We start from the raw sequence: 16457 nt of genomic DNA on the forward strand, positions 1-16457 counted from the left end.
ACTTTTTGTACTGGTGACCCCTTTCGAACACCAACCCTCTGAGTGCGACCCACACCCCCAGAAATTAAAAACACATTTTTTATATTTAACACTATGTAAAATACTAAATTTAAACCCTATTGCTTAAAATGAATTTACCTTTTCCCACTGCCTTTAAATTAAGCCTAAAACACATTTTTATTGAATTAAATATAAGCAGAAACGTTATTTTTAAGTAGAATTTTATTTTAATAATTGACAGCAATTAATGACCTGAAGCAGTCAAAAATCAGTGAGATGGATGATGCTGTTTATTTGACACAAGAAGTTTTATTCTTGGTTTTGTTTTAGAAAGGGTGCATCTGATGTCGTTTCGAGCTCATCAAGCCGGTTTCGAGATTTTGTCTTTATTGTGAGAAGGCTGGAGAATCCACCCTTGCATTCGTAGGTAGTGGGAAATGGCAGAAGGATTCCCAGGGCCATTTCAGACACCAGTGGGTATCCACTTGCAACTGAGCATCAGGACTGATTTGGAGGCAGCTGTGTGAATTTTGCTTTCACTTCATCATCATTGATAATGTCGACAAACTGTTCCTGTGCGTGAATATCGTCAGTAGATAACTGCTCGGCTGTTACACTGAATAGGTTCTTCACCAGGGAATGAAGTGCTTCTGGTAGCACTGGGAAGTAGTGTGAGAACTCTTTGTGAAGGGCTCTCAAATGTTCACTGATCACTGACTTGAGAGCACTATCCACATTAACTTCCACCTCCTCGCTGAACAAGGAAAGTGTCAGAAACATTCCGTATCTATCTGTGTCCAGCTTCCTGCACCACAGATCCAACTTCATCTGGAGGGCTCTGTTTTTATTAGTCAGGTCTATTAATGTTGAACGTTTTCCCTGAAGTGACAGATTGAGATCATTAAGGCTATCAAAGATATCAACTAGGTATACCAAGCAGAGAAGCCATTTCTTGTCACTGAACATTTTGTTCAGCTCTTGTTTCTCTCTTCGCAGGAAAAATTCTGCCGTCTCTTCACCAAATATAAAAAGGCGCTTTAATGTGCATCCCCTAGAAAGCCATCAGACTTGAGTGTGGAAAAGCAGAACTTCATATTCACTTCCCGTTTCATTGCAGAGCCCTCGAAAGAGATGACTATTCAGAGCATGAGCTTTAATGTAGTCCACTGCTCGTATAACAACATCCACCACAGCATTAAGGCATATTGGCAATGTCTTTGCAGCTAGGACTTGACGATGGATTCCACAATGAGTGACAATCACATTAGGTGAGACACACTTTACCTTCTGCTGAAAGCCAGATTGTGCACCCATCCTTGCTGGAGCACCATCGGTACAGATACCACAAAGATTCTTCCACTCAATGTCATTGCTTTCGAACAAGGTGTTCACCTTATTGAAAATGTCCTGTGCTGTTGGGTTGTTTCAAATTGTTCGCAGACTAAGAACTCATCCTTAACATCCCAGGCATTAACACACCGTACGGATGTGACCAGTTGTGTGCAGTGAGTAACATCAGTAGTTTCATCAAATTGCAGGCTGAATATACTGAAAGCAGAATGTTTAATTTCATGCACAACTTGTTTTTTGATATCTTCAGACATCTCACATATTCTGCGTTTCACAGTGTCATTAGACATGGAGAGCATATTCCGGTTTTTGGCAGTATCCTTGCCAATCTCCATCTCTTTGCCTGCTGGCAGAATAAGCTCCTCACCTCCTGTACGCACCGCTTTGGTACGGGCAGTTCGTAGTGACACAACATAAGAGGCCTCCACAGTTGAGGACATTTGCTGTCGGAAACTTCCATCAGCATCAAGCCCGGCTGCCTTCGTTGCTTCTTCTCCACACTTCAGTTTTTATGCTCAGGATGTCTAGTTTCCAGATGTCGCTGCGGTTTGCACAGTTTCATTGATTCAGCAGAGAAGACTTCACAGCAAACGAGGCATTGCAGTTTTTCAATACCAGAGGTAATGATATTGGAAAACTGATTTTAATGTAAGACAAGATACTTTCGTTTTTTAGCAGTTTTACCAGTACAGGTGGCCATTATTTTCAGGAGAAGGTTTGCGCTTCTGTGTCTGACTGTTAATTAATAAAGTACCTGTTCAGCTGCTAAAGAATCAAGCCCTCTAATGTTGTCTCAGTATCAGACCAGCCATAGGAAAAATGGAGCCCTGGGCAAACTTCTATTTGGCGCCCGTTTTTGGGGGGTGGAGCAGCGCTGGAGGTGGAGTGGAGCTGGGGGTGGAGCTGGGCTGGAGGAGCTTGGGGCTCTGAGGTCTACACCTGGTGGTGATGGGGGCTCACAAGCGCCTGGCCGGGCTCACAGCCCTGTGTGTAGCAGGGCTGGTGGTTAACAACCTCATGCCTGGCGGAGCTCCCGGCTGATAACCCTCAGCATGGCTGGGCTCTGCCTGACACCCCAGGACAGGGGTCGGGGCTCACAGCGTCCTGGATGCCCCAGCTCAGGGCTCACAGCCCCACTCCTGGTTGGGTTGGGAATTACAACACCGCGCCTGGCCAGGGCTGGGGCTCGCAGCCGTGCACGGGGATCGGGGTCAGGGCTCACAGCCCCACAGCCCTGCACCTGGACAGAGCTCAGAGCCCCACTCCTGGCCAGGGTTGGGATTGGGGCTCGCAGCTCTGAAGCCCCATACAGGGGTCGGGACTCACAGCCCCGCGCCGGTGTCAGGGTCGGGTGTCGTGGTTGCAGCCCAGCACAGGGATCGAGACTCATAGCTTGCAGCCCTGCTCCTGGCCAGGTTCGGGGTCAGGGCTCGCAGCCCCACATTGGGGTGGGGGTTGGGGCTCGCAGCCACGCACCGCTGTTGGGGTCAGGGCTCGAAGCCTGACGCAGGGGTCGGGGCTCATGGCTCGCAGCCCCGCGCCAGGGTCTGGGCTCACAACCCCCCCCCCACAACTGGGTCGTGATCCCAAGTTTAAGAACCAATGGGCTAGAAGGAGCAGGGAGCCCTGTCAGGATTTGCAATCAGTAGGCATGAGTGAGCGGTGGGTATGTCCCATCAGGGGTCTGGGCTTAATCGGATTGGCCAGAAGGGGTCACGGCAGCTCCACCATATAGGGACTCCTTTCCTGGACTGCGGGGACAGAGGCTGCTGACAGAGAAGTTGGCAGGTGGTGACAGTGTGAGAAATCTGGGAAATAGACCAGGGGCTGCAAAAAGAAAGAATCCAACAGGTGAATGAGGAGAGTCAGTCAATGACTCTTGCCTTAGCATTAACCCAGCCCAGGGAGGAGCCCACCCAGGGACAAACTGCTCTAGTACCCTCCATGTCAGCTCCCATCACGCCCTGAGCTGGGGGGAGGGTGTCGGGGAGCAGTCATCTCATGCTATACATTTAACCGAGGGGAGATTTACTCGGGGCTCTGACTCTCCTGAATTTCCAGCAACTGTGATAAGCTGGTACCTGAATTCTCCCCTCCCTAGAAAGGGGAGGGACCCTCCTGGTCAGGGATCAGGACCGGATCAGGAGTATTAGGAAGCCCAGAGAAGAGCGATGCTGAGGAGGATTCAAGCTGTAACTGTTGTGTTCCCCAAGGGACGGCGCCACCAGCTTTGGGCTGAGGATCAGGCTGAACAGGATGGAACTAGCTGGGGGTTTGTCTCTTTGGGGGGCAGATACGGGAACCTGGGTAGCAATGTCAGGAGAGGCTGGTTAACAGCAGTCACAGGGCTCTGGAACTAAGGAATCTGGTCCATAGCCACGAATGGGTCACTGGTACCCTCTGTACAGGCCCGGCGCAGGAGAGAGTCAGGGATCTGGGAATGCCAGGCCCTCGGCTGGAATGGGATAGTTGTTCTTGGGGGTGAATACCTTGGGGCAGGATTCCCAGCAGCGACATGGCTAGGACAATGCACCTAACATGAGATAAAAGGGAACTGATCCCCTGTGTGTCCCTGGCCTCTGCAGGGCTCCCCCGACCTGCCTAGCTATTTGGGGCAGGGATTCCAGAGCTCACCAGGGGCCCTGGACTGTGTCCCCCAGGGAACCTGCCCCAGAGGAACCCGGGAGGCATTTACCAAATGGAGGGAGCGTGTGGAGAGGAAGCTTCATGTGAGCAGGAGAGGAGCAAAGGGGCTTCTATGTGACAGGGGCACAGACTATGATGGAAAGCCTGGCCAGCCCCGTCAGTTTGCCATGGAGCTCACCCTGAGCCAGAAGGACCCACTCTATGGGGCAGAGTAATTCATTTTCCACTTGTACACAATCCTTGGGGTCTCTGATGCCCAGTTAGAGCAGCAGTTAGTGCACAGGGAGATGGCCACCTGGTGATGGGCCCGTTTGGACTCTAGGAACTGGACTGGGGCCCTGAAAAAACCACCCGGTCACTAGTGATCTGGGCTGGCATCAGACTGGGAGGGTCTGTATCCTACGAGCAGCCCCAGAGACATCCAACCCCACGACACTGACTCCCTGTGAGACATTAACGCTTCCTGCTCCGCTCTGCTCCTGGGCTGCAGCATTACAATCGGTTCCCTCTGGCTCCTTTTTAATGCCCCAGGGTAACTCACAGAAAATCTACATTTACCTGGTTACTCTTTACTTCTCAGGAAGAGGAAGAGGAGGAAGGCAGCAGTCAGCACCTTCTCCAGGAAGAGCCCGATCCAGAGAGCGGGGCTGGAGAACAGGCTCTGACCTGCAATGTAAATGCCTCAGATCAGCCAATGGAGAGAAACCCCCAGCAGACAAGAGAACTGCTGTTTCCCGGCCATCCCACCCTGTCTCACGTGCACCTTTACCAGGCTCTGAGGAAACTGGCCTTCCCTGTGGCTTGGCGAGTTCCTATCTGTGAACAGCAGTTTGGCAAATGGCCTCTGCAGAGTTTGCCCAGCTCTGCATGGCAGCTGTATCCACATGCTGCTGGCTGGCCCCAAGGAGGCCCAGGCTCTACAGTGGAGACCTCGAGCTTTGCAGAGCAGGAGAATAAGAACTCAGGAACCACCTGCACTTTTACTTAAAAGCCTCAAATCCCTGAGCAGTGCCGGAGTCCTTGGATCACCAGCTCTGCAGGACTCACCATGTTCAAGCCCCTCTCTAAGGGGCATTCACACTCTGCAGGGCTGCAGAGAGCATCTTCCCTCGGCACAGAGTGCAGTCAAAGTGACATTTCCTGCCCTCAACCTTCCCCTTCCTGCTGCACCCATGGGCCCCAGGAGAGCAGAGTTGAGCAATAATCCTGGAATAAAAGAGTCGCTGTTACACTGAGGAGCTCCACTGCCGGTGATGGGTTGAAATGACCCCTGGGTTCAGCAGAACAGACCTGGCATTTCCCAGCAGTGCAGGGGAGGGTTCAGCTGCACATTTACCTGCATCAGATAAAGTATCATCTTTGCCTGGCTCAGGAGGTGGCTGGGAGATTCTCAGCATCTCGCTGGCACTGACAGGAGGCTGGGAATCATGCACAACTCGACAGGTGAACATGGACCGATTCCTCTGTTCAGTTGCTTTGACCTCCAGGGAGCTCTGGAGCGTGTACGTCCCATCTGGATTCTCAGCCAGGGGGGAGGATTTTCCAAGATGCGTCTCATTTCCGTTCTCCAGCCAGGTGAGACTCGCATCCTTCGGGTAAAACCCCTCCGCGTGGCAGGTGAACGTCACGGACTCGTTCAGTGTGACGGGCGCTGCTGGGTCAGTGCCCACTCGCAGCCTGGGTGGAACTGAGAACGCAAATATCCTGCACTTGGCAATTCACGGGCTGGACAGACTGACCTTCCCCCTGAGCCCATGACCACCACTAACCGCCCCCAGGGCCCTCCCTGGAGCATGTTCAGCTCTTACTGGAATCTCTTCTGTATCCAGGCCTTTCCCTCCATCCCTCACAGGGGCAGCCGGGCTGGCATTTTTCTGTGTGTCCCCTTCCCCTCTCCAGCCACAGAGGGCCTTTTTCTCCCATGCCGGGCAGGGCCCTGTCCAGAGCTCTGATCTCCAGACACCCTCCTGTCTCGCACGGGGAGAGGCTTCCTCTGCACGGTGATGACACTTGACCTGGCCACAGCACCTCCTGACAGAGCATCTCAAAGCACCTCCCCAACACACATTAATTAAACCTCCCATTGCCCTGCAGGTGGGTGAGCAGGAGCCCAGCACCCCTGGGCCTCCTCCTGGAAGCTGCCTGGTAGATCTGAACAGTGATGATGCTGGCCCGGCCCCTCAGGGCACAGGGATCCCCCCTCTGTGCCCAGCACAGGGCCCCAGTTACAGCTTGTGGGAGGCTCATGGAAATTCTTTAAAAACCACCAGAATTAGCAGAGGGGGAAAAAATGTTCCACACATCCCCACTTTCCCTCCCCTTACTCCCTGGACAAAGCGCACAGCAGGCTGGGTAACTTCATCTGGGGGGTGGGATCTTACTGGGGTTCAGAGAAGGACAAACACCTTCGAGCCCACACACCCTCCACACACTCCGGCCCCTCTGGGCCAGAGCAGGGCACTTCCTAGCCCAAGGGCAGGGTCTCTAAGTTCTAAGGGCCTGGGTACAGGGCAGAGACTGGACCCAAATCTGGATTTCAGTGTCTGACCCCCCCCACACAAAATACCCACCCAAAAGGGACCCCAAAGGGTGATGGGTCTGTGGGAGCCCTCTCCACCCTACCCAGTAGCGGAGCCCCCAGTGGTCACCCCAGCTGGGCTCCTACCTCGCAGGGCATCGCTGAGGTTGTAAGTCCCATGCAGGGGAGCCAGTAAGGTGCTGTGCTTTATCTGACAGGTAAGCTGGGAGTGGGCATCTCCTGGGGTCAGGCTCACCCCCACGGTGCTGGACATGTTGTAGGAGACGCTCTCGTGTTCAGGGAGAATGCGGGGCTCGGGGGCTGGGAGTTTGGCCCCATTTTTGAGCCAGGTCACAGTGATATCTCTGGGGGAGAATCCTCCTGACGTGCAAGTGAAAGTCACTGAGGGATCCGGCTCTGCCCCGCTGGGGGGGCCGGACACGGACGGGGCCGAGGGGCTGGCTGCAGGGAGAAGTGTTTATCAGTCAGATCCCTCTGCGACTGAGAGCCCATCCCCCCGACCCATAGGGCCCACTTCCCCACAGGGACAGCCTGAGATCGGGGGAGCCACAGCTCCTGCCCTATAGCTCATGCCAAGGGGAGACAGGGCAAAACTAGGAGAGTCCTTGCTAGGAATCAGGTTTCAGAGTAGCAGCCGTGTTAGTCTGTATTTGCAAAAAGAAAAGGAGTACTTGTGGCACCTTAGAGACTAACAAATTTATTAGAGCATAAGCTTTCGTGAGCTACAGCTCACTTCATCGGATGCATTTGGTGGAAAAAACAGAGGAGAGATTTATATACACACACACAGAGAACATGAAACAATGGGTTTATCATACACACTGTAAGGAGAGTGATCACTTAAGATAAGCCATCACCAGCAGCAGGGGGGGGAAGGAGGAAAAACCTTTCATGGTGACAAGCAGGTAGGCTAATTCCAGCAGTTAACAAGAATATCAGAGGAACAGTGGGGGGTGGGGTGGGAGGGAGAAATACCATGGGGAAATAGTTTTACTTTGTGTAATGACTCATCCATTCCCAGTCTCTATTCAAGCCTAAGTTAATTGTATCCAGTTTGCAAATTAATTCCAATTCAGCAGTCTCTCGTTGGAGTCTGTTTTTGAAGCTTTTTTGTTGAAGTATAGCCACTCTTAGGTCTGTGATCGAGTGACCAGAGAGATTGAAGTGTTCTCCAACTGGTTTTTGAATGTTATAATTCTTGACGTCTGATTTGTGTCCATTCATTCTTTTACGTAGAGACTGTCCAGTTTGGCCAATGTACATGGCAGAGGGGCATTGCTGGCACATGATGGCATATATCACATTGGTAGATGCACAGGTGAACGAGCCTCTGATGGTGTGGCTGATGTGATTAGGCCCTATGATGGTATCCCCTGAATAGATATGTGGACAGAGTTGGCAACGGGCTTTGTTGCAAGGATAGGTTCCTGGGTTAGTGATTCTGTTGTGTGGTGTGTGGTTGCTGGTGAGTATTTGCTTCAGATTGGGGGGCTGTCTGTAAGCAAGGACTGGTCTGTCTCCCAAGATCTGTGAGAGTGATGGGTCGTCCTTCAGGATAGGTTGTAGATCCTTGATGATGCGTTGGAGAGGTTTTAGTTGGGGGCTGAGGGTGATGGCTAGTGGAGTTCTGTTGTTTTCTTTGTTGGGCCTGTCCTGTAGTAGGTGACAGAGACAAACACCTACAAGACAGAGACAAACACCTACAAGATCTCTATCATGCATTCCTACAACTACAGTACCCACCTGCTGAAGTGAAGAAACAGATTGACAGAGCCAGAAGAGTACCCAGAAGTCACCTACTACAGGACAGGCCCAACAAAGAAAACAACAGAACTCCACTAGCCATCACCTTCAGCCCCCAACTAAAACCTCTCCAACGCATCATCAAGGATCTACAACCTATCCTGAAGGACGACCCATCACTCTCACAGATCTTGGGAGACAGACCAGTCCTTGCTTACAGACAGCCCCCCAATCTGAAGCAAATACTCACCAGCAACCACACACCACACAACAGAATCACTAACCCAGGAACCTATCCTTGCAACAAAGCCCGTTGCCAACTCTGTCCACATATCTATTCAGGGGATACCATCATAGGGCCTAATCACATCAGCCACACCATCAGAGGCTCGTTCACCTGTGCATCTACCAATGTGATATATGCCATCATGTGCCAGCAATGCCCCCTGCCATGTACATTGGCCAAACTGGACAGTCTCTACGTAAAAGAATGAATGGACACAAATCAGACGTCAAGAATTATAACATTCAAAAACCAGTTGGAGAACACTTCAATCTCTCTGGTCACTCGATCACAGACCTAAGAGTGGCTATACTTCAACAAAAAAGCTTCAAAAACAGACTCCAACGAGAGACTGCTGAATTGGAATTAATTTGCAAACTGGATACAATTAACTTAGGCTTGAATAGAGACTGGGAATGGATGAGTCATTACACAAAGTAAAACTATTTCCCCATGGTATTTCTCCCTCCCACCCCACCCCCCACTGTTCCTCTGATATTCTTGTTAACTGCTGGAATTAGCCTACCTGCTTGTCACCATGAAAGGTTTTCCTCCTTCCCCCCCCTGCTGTTGGTGATGGCTTATCTTAAGTGATCACTCTCCTTACAGTGTGTATGATAAACCCATTGTTTCATGTTCTCTGTGTGTGTGTATATAAATCTCTCCTCTGTTTTTTCCACCAAATGCATCCGATGAAGTGAGCTGTAGCTCACGAAAGCTTATGCTCTAATAAATTTGTTAGTCTCTAAGGTGCCACAAGTACTCCTTTTCTTCTTGCTAGGAATGGGGAAGTCTCATAGCAAAGGAAGAAGAACAACCCAGTAACTCCATGGCTGCATCCGAGCTTCGTGCCCACAGCCAGAGCCCTATGGGGGAGCGGGGTTGAGTAGATTCCCCCCAGGATTGTGTCTGGCCGCAGGTCGGTTCTGCCAAGGAAGCACAAACTCTGTGCAGCTGCCCCAGCCTGCCTTGTCCTCGCTCCCCGTCTCCCACTGGGGCTGCCCTGGGCACTGGGGGGGGGGGGAGGAGAAACCCCCTGGTGTTGGGAGCGAGTCCCCTGAGTAGGTGAGTGTGAGGAGTCGCAGCCAGCTCGGCTGGAGGCTGCGAAGGGTGGCAGAGGCCCCCCACGCCTCCCGCCAGCTGCTCCGGCTGCTCTTTCTGGAGGGGCAGCGTGGGAAGAATAAACCCAACACCTGATACCCCCCCAATGCACCCACCCGGCCAGTCACCCCCCACTGCACACCCTGGTGCACCGGGCACTTTGTTTTCGTTGGGGGGCAGCAATCCCTGGGGATAGGGGAGACATTTCTCCTCCTTCCCCCCCCATGTCCCTAAAATCCACAGTCCCCCCCAACTCCCATACAGGTGTAGGTCTCAACCCAGGTCCCACCGTACTGCAGTCTCAGTGGGAAGCGCAGCTCCCCGGTAAGTGTCTGGGCGGAGCGAGGTTGTTCCCCATCCTGGTACCAGCCCCCGGCGGGCAGGGGCGTGTGGCTGGGATGGGAACTCGCACTCACCTCTCACAGTCACGTTCGTGCCAGCACCGGATCCGATCTCCTCATCGGGTCCCGACGCCTTCTTAACCTTCACGCAGCGATAGTCCCGCTCCTTGGGGCGTTGCCATTGATGTGTTGTGAAGTCTGTGTTAGAGCCACTCACAGCCCGCGTCACCCGGGGGAATGATCCCAAATCTGAAAAAACGAGCTGCCGGTCCTTGCCCAAGCCCTTGAACCACTTCACGGGTCCTACTGGAGCAGGGCCAGTCACAAAGCAGGTCAGTGTGAGGGTCTCTCCCGCTGACACCGACACGGCGCCCTGGGGCTGCAGCAGCTGGAACTTCTGGGCCCCAGCCCCTGGAAGGAGAGAACAGGCCAGGCTGGGGGAGGCTGGGCGAGGCTGGGCAGGCCCGGGCACCGCTGTGTGGATCCAGCTCCCAGCCCTGCCTAGAGCCGGGCCCTGCCCGCGGGGGGCGGGGGAGCTTTAGCTCCCCGGGGAGCAACTTTGTGTCGCTTCACAGCGACCCCTGCAGGCTGCCCCAGAGCCGCGTTTCCAGAGCTCTGCCCCGGCTCCCGGGGGCAGGCAGCGACCAGGGAGCTGTTCGCTGAGCGTGAGCAGGGGAGCCGGGGCAGGGACAGAACCTCATGGGCATGAGCAGGGACAAGGGCCCTGAGGCCCCGCTGCTGCGCTGCTCCAGCCACAGAGAAGGAGCTTCTGGGTGTGTCACTTACTGCCAATGAACGGAGGGTTATTTTGCCCCTGGATGGCCCCACACAAACATGGCACCCGATGGAATCTGAAAGCAACACGATTTAAAGGGATAAAAAGAAATATTTTTAACCCACATCTAACTAACCTGTGGAATTCACTGCTGCAGGATATTGTTGAATCTAATTGCTCTGTAAGATTTCTACAAAAAGATCAGACATTTATAAAAATAAGAACAGCCCCTGCAGTGACATCAGCTGGGATCAAGTTTAGATACTGTTTCCACTTCTCACACTCCAGAGCATAAGATGATCAGAAGCTGGGGTCAGGAAGGTTTCCTCTGGGATATAAACTACACAAGGGTTTATTCCTCCCTTTAGAGCATCTGGAATTTCCCTCTGTTCAAGCAGCAAGAAAGCAGACTAGCCGGCTTGTGCTCGGGTGGCAGTGTCTGTGTTCTGCACTCACCAGGGATTTCCAGGAAAAGCAGAAGCACCAGCCATGGAAGAGTCAATCCAGACACAGGGGTTGACAGAGCCATTTTGCTCTCAGAGGGGCGACCTTTCAGCACCACAGCCTTTGCCAGCTCTCTGTTGTCCAAAGAGATACTGAGAAGTTTGAGGTTCAGGATCAGCCCTTCCCCTAATGCAGAAGGAAGTGGGTTGCGTTAGTGACATTTCCTGCTTCCGCCTCTGGGCAGACTTAACTATTTTTCCCACCATTAATTTTACTTCTCACAGTGAAGCAGCTGGTGACCCATGTTCTCTCATGAAGCCTCATGTAATCCAGCCCTTTGTGTGCTATGATCTTAAGCAGCCATGCTAACGCTGCTGGGGTATCGAAGGGTGGAGAGAGGGGCCCTGGCAGAGTGCTGCTCTTTGGGAAGGGAATTCCCTGACAGCCTTTAAATCTCCCTCCCGAACACCAAACCAGAGCATTTACCAGCCACTTCACGTTCACAAACACTGTCCAAAGAGACATCTGAAAGCTGGGCCCGGAGGCCCCTGTTCTGGAGCTAGTCCCTGGCTGTGACTGCTACCAGAGAGGCTCCTTCAATACACGCCTCATTGGGGGACGGCACATGGTCACTCACGCCACCTGATCTGTTAATTAGAGATGGGCTGGGTAGGGAATTAGGTCTAGGCTGGAGTTTGGGTTTGGGAGTTAGTTTGGATCCAGTTTGGATCAGAGGAGAAAGAAGGTTTGTGCTAAAAGCACGGGATTCAGATCCAGGAGATGTTCAATTATCTGTGACCTTGGGGAAGTCACTGAGTCTTTCAGGGCCTCTGTTCCCATCTTGAAATTGCCTTTGTCTGACTTGGCTAGTTCGATGGTCAATTATTTCGGACGGGGAATTGCCTCTTACACTGTGTTTGTACAGCACCTAACACCATGAGGCCTAGATTTCAGCGCTGTGCTCTAGACTGTAAACATAATCCTGATGATCATTAATAAATAAATGGGGACAAGTATTAAACCATGTCCCCCTTCAAATATGTGCATGGGTTAGGATTTGAGCCTCTGTTTTTGTTTTTGTCCCATTTCTAGTCTTAAAGCTCCATCAGCCTCTGCTACACTGTGTTTTCATCTCTGTGCTTCTGGCATCCTATTTGCATAGGTCCTGGTTCTCAACTGCTTGATCAATTACGTCTGCCATGAAACAGTCCAGTGAGCACCAAGCAGCGAGGTGACAGGTCCCTGAAGCGTAATCGCGAAGGGTGTGACACAAGAGCTTTGGGGTTTGCAGCCATGCTGCAAGTTTAATCATTTTTCAAAAACTGACTCCCCACCCTCCAGCCATGAACATCCAACCCACATCCGGTTCCAGACTCTGCACAGCCTGCCTAGGACTTGCCAAGAGAAACAGATCTAATGGCCAGATCAAAACCTCCTGCCATAAAATCCTGTGGGGGGCCCAGGGAATTGCCTCTAAATTCTTCTGTCGTGGGTGGAGGAAAGAGTGGCTTTTGCCCCCCACAGAAGCAGCAGTGGGTTTGGCCCCAGACATTGTGGAGCTCGCTGTATCCACCAGAAGCCAGGTCCATCAGCCAGAAAGCTCTGTACGGCTGCACCAGCTCTGGGGCCCTCCGCAGCTCTCTCCAGCTCCCTAATGGGGTGACTCCACTGGCCCCCCACTGCCAGGCCTCCCTCTGCCAACAGCTGCCCCTGGGTGCCACAAAAGGGAGGCAGGTTGTGTTGTACATTGTGGGTCTCTGGAAAATGTCAGCCTACCTGGGCGGTAGGGACAGAGTTGCCATTGGTGCTGGAAGAAGATGCACGTGGGTCAGTGGACTACAATGCCCAACCCAAAGCAGTCCCAGGGCAGCATCTGCTGGCAGTAAACACCTTGGGCCCGGCTTTTAGGTGGCTTCAAATTATCTCCAGAAATTGCACGGGCCCATTTATCACCCACACCCTCTGGACATGGAGTTCCCCCAGTTTGACACAAGAACAAGCTGGGTAGTGCTCAGCTTCCCCTGCTTGTGCCAAGGCCCCCTGGTCCCTGCAGACTGTACACTCAGCGCCTGGGAGACCGACCCAGGAGATCTGACCCTGGGCGTGTAACTTGGTTTTACAAGGACCGATCAGGGTGGGTGTCCAGAGAACTCCAAAGGGACTCAGCAAAGTCTGAAATTCAAAATGGGACCAGCCAGCACAAAGGGTATGAATACACTATGAACCGTCCTAGTGTCCAGATAAACCGTGTGCCCCGACCTTAAGTCTCCAGGCTCTTCTGGATACAGAGACAGGTTTCCCAGACAGACTATAACCATGTAGCCACTTTATAAATAACACATGCAATGACAAATGGTAAGAACAGATGAGTTGCTACATTATCTATTCACTCACAGACACTTCTCTTGGGTGGGGTAAAAGATGCTCCTGCACAGTGTGTGGAGGGGGGCTCTGCCCCCCAGGCCCGCCTGAGACATGGGACTTTAAAACAGCTACAAATGTTAGGGAATTGCTCTGTGACATTTCCCGTCTCCCCACCCCACCTCTGCAGTCAGGGGTGAGTTCAAGCATTGTCAGAAATTATTACACAAATTTCTCCTCCCTCTTCACAGCCAAGCAGAGGCAGGAGGCTCCAGCCGGAGTCCAGAATCACAGAAAGGCACAAGCCAGCTCTACAGATGGTCTGGGCTCCCTGCTCTCATCACCTCCATGTCCCAGAGCACAGACCAGCAGGGTCAGCTACAGGATCCAACCTTGCCCAGAGCAGAAGGCGGGTGCTTAACAGGGGGAATGGGCGTGCAGCGAATCGCTTTATTTTCACCTTACTTCGGCTTCCATTTACCTCCGTGTCTTCTCATCCCTCCCATCTCACAGTCAGGCCCAGAGGCCTCCCGCAGGAGGATAATAGGGTTTAATCAGGCTGCTCCATCACTGGGCCAGGGCAGACCCACTAGACCAGTTCTCTCCTGCAAGTCATGGCGTCACATCTTCAAAACGCTCAGCTCCTGCCAGCCCCAGGAGCAAGAGTCTGACCATCAGGGTCGAACCCACAGGACTCAGGGGGGTGCTCCAGGGCCATTGGGTCTCACAGACACAGTGTGTGTTACACCAGAATCATGTGCGTTGTACCCTATATTTGAGCTCTTCTCCCCCAAGTGAAGGTCAATGCAGACAGCACAGAGAGACAGGATGAAGGGGGCAGGGAGCCAGGTCAGGAATTCCCTGTCAGCTGCTCCATCAGTAGGTGGGTGAGTTTGGTAGGTACAGCTCATCAGAGGCCTGGGCTCCATTGGCGTGGCCAGCAGGGGTCACTGCAGCTCCATCTATGAACTCATTTCCCAGACTGTGGGGACGGAGGTGCAGACAGAGAAGTTGGCAGGCAGCGAAGGGTGCAAGAAAACCAGGAAACAGAAGTGGGGCTGAAAAAGAAAAGAACCAAAGAGATGAAAGAGGAGAGTCAGTCCATGACCTTCCCTCAGCATTAACCCAGCCCAGCAAGGAGCCTCCCCCGGGAAAATGCCACATGTGCCCAATCAGGAGGGTCAATCATCATCCAGCTGAAGGTTTAAACTGAGAAAAAAAGTTAGTTGGGACTTTGCTTCTGAAATTTCCTGTGATTATGAGAAGCTGGAAACTGAATTCCCCCTCCCCTTGGAAAGGGGACGACTCCTCCACGTCACAGAACAGGATATGGATGGTAGGAAGCACTGAGAAGGCTAAGACTGGGGAGAACTGTAGCTGTCCCCCGGTACCTTCTCGGGAGGGTGCCACCAGCTTTGGGTTGGAACCTGGGCTGGCCAGGACAGGGAAGCCGAGTGGAGTGAGCTGGGATTTGTCTCTGAGATAAGGCAGAGTGGCCTGGCGACCACCACCAGGGAGGGCATGTTACATCAGCTACAGACTGACCTCACACTTGGTAAGGCAACTCACATCTTTTCATGTATTTATACCTGCTCCTGTATTTTCCACTCCATGCATCTGATGAGGTGGGTTCTAGCCCACGAAAGCTTATGCCCAGATAAATGTGTTCGTCTCTAAGGTGCCACAAGGACTCCTCGTTGTATCAGCTACATTGCTCTGCAACCAAGGAGGAGTCCTGCAGGAATCCACCCCAGAGACAGCAATAGGGCATGGCAACTTGCATAGACACCACTGAGAAATGAATCAGCCGCCTGGTAATGCCAGGGAGGAGTTGATTTGGCAGGGAGAGGGTTAATACTCTGGTGGAAGGTTTCCAGCAGCTACCTGTTTGGGACATTATGCTTAGCAACAGAAGAAAATCTCCCACCTGGTCTGGGCCTGGCAGGGCTCACCCTGACCCAGCTGGCTGTCTGGGGCAGTGGCTCTGGCTGGCCAAGGGCCCTAGAGTACAGTCGCTGAACGCAGGAAGCAGGGGCTGCTGCCCATCACTGCTATGTTAGTGGAGTTAACAAGGCCAAAGCTGGCTCAGAGGTGCCCCCAGGTGCAGCAGTCACCCCTCGGACTGCAGGGTAGACACACTCGCGTCTGTGGGGACAGCCATGCCAGAGGGGCATTGCGCTCTAATCTGTGTGAGGTGGAGAAGCCAAGGAAAAATGAAGCTCCCTTGTCCCTCCACCCAGGCCAGCAGGCCCCGCACCTGGGGACGTGTGCGGTGTGGGGAGGAATTTGTTTCCCAGGTCAACATGAGCTTTGGCCTGGCTGCAGATCCTGTCGACAAGGGTGGCAGCTGGGGTCCAGTCACATGGTCACTTAGCGATGTGTTGTGGCCATCTAGGAATCATCAGAGAAGCACTAGACTCTGGTCACTACTGTTCTGGGCCAGAATCGAGCTGCTAACCCAGAGGGGCGAGGGGCTGTATCCTATTAGCATCCTGCAGACACCCGGCATCCCCCAGTGCTGACGTCCCTGCATGGTGTTAACTCTTCCTACTCTGCTCCGGGGCTGCAACCTTGAGTTTTCCCACTCGCTCCATTGCCCTGGCAACTCTGCCCCAAGGTAAATCCCAGGAAGGAAGCGTTTACTTACTACGTAACCCGCTTCCTCTCAGGAAGAGGAAGAGGAGGAAGGCGGCAGTCAGCACCTTTCCAAGAAGAGCCCGATCCAGAGGGCACGGCTGGAAAACAGCCAGTGACCTGCAGTAGAAATGTACGTGATCAGCAAGCGGCCAGGAGTCCTCTGGGGAGCTTGTGCTAATGCGTCTGAGGCGTGACTGGGATCTGTCCAGTGGCCTCTCTCCTTTACACAGACAAGGG

The 16457-nt window shown here is 52.8% G+C and overlaps 1 protein-coding gene across 7 annotated transcripts; it reads right to left on the reverse strand.

Annotated features, from left to right (window-relative positions):
- Positions 1–204: 204 nt before the first annotated feature.
- Positions 205–16412, reverse strand: LOC119842403 (signal-regulatory protein beta-1-like). Of its 7 annotated transcripts, none has more exons than XM_043495864.1 (7): positions 15173–15624; positions 11235–14641; positions 10079–10414; positions 6662–6976; positions 5360–5683; positions 4555–4662; positions 205–3177 (listed from the first exon to the last, which is right to left on the reverse strand). In XM_043495864.1, exons 2-6 carry the CDS (start codon positions 11305–11307, stop codon positions 4559–4561), a joined length of 1152 nt encoding a protein of 383 aa, XP_043351799.1. In that variant the 5' UTR covers positions 11308–14641; positions 15173–15624; the 3' UTR covers positions 205–3177; positions 4555–4558. The 7 variants fall into 7 exon arrangements, 5 of the variants coding, with proteins under 5 accessions (XP_043351799.1, XP_043351801.1, XP_043351802.1 ...); XM_043495866.1 differs by having other exon boundaries at positions 10079–10309; positions 15173–15242; XM_043495867.1 differs by having other exon boundaries at positions 10079–10306; positions 15173–15241.
- Positions 16413–16457: the final 45 nt, after the last annotated feature.

Source organism: Dermochelys coriacea, chromosome 13 (assembly GCF_009764565.3).
Source record: "Dermochelys coriacea isolate rDerCor1 chromosome 13, rDerCor1.pri.v4, whole genome shotgun sequence".
NCBI lineage: Eukaryota > Metazoa > Chordata > Testudines > Dermochelyidae > Dermochelys > Dermochelys coriacea.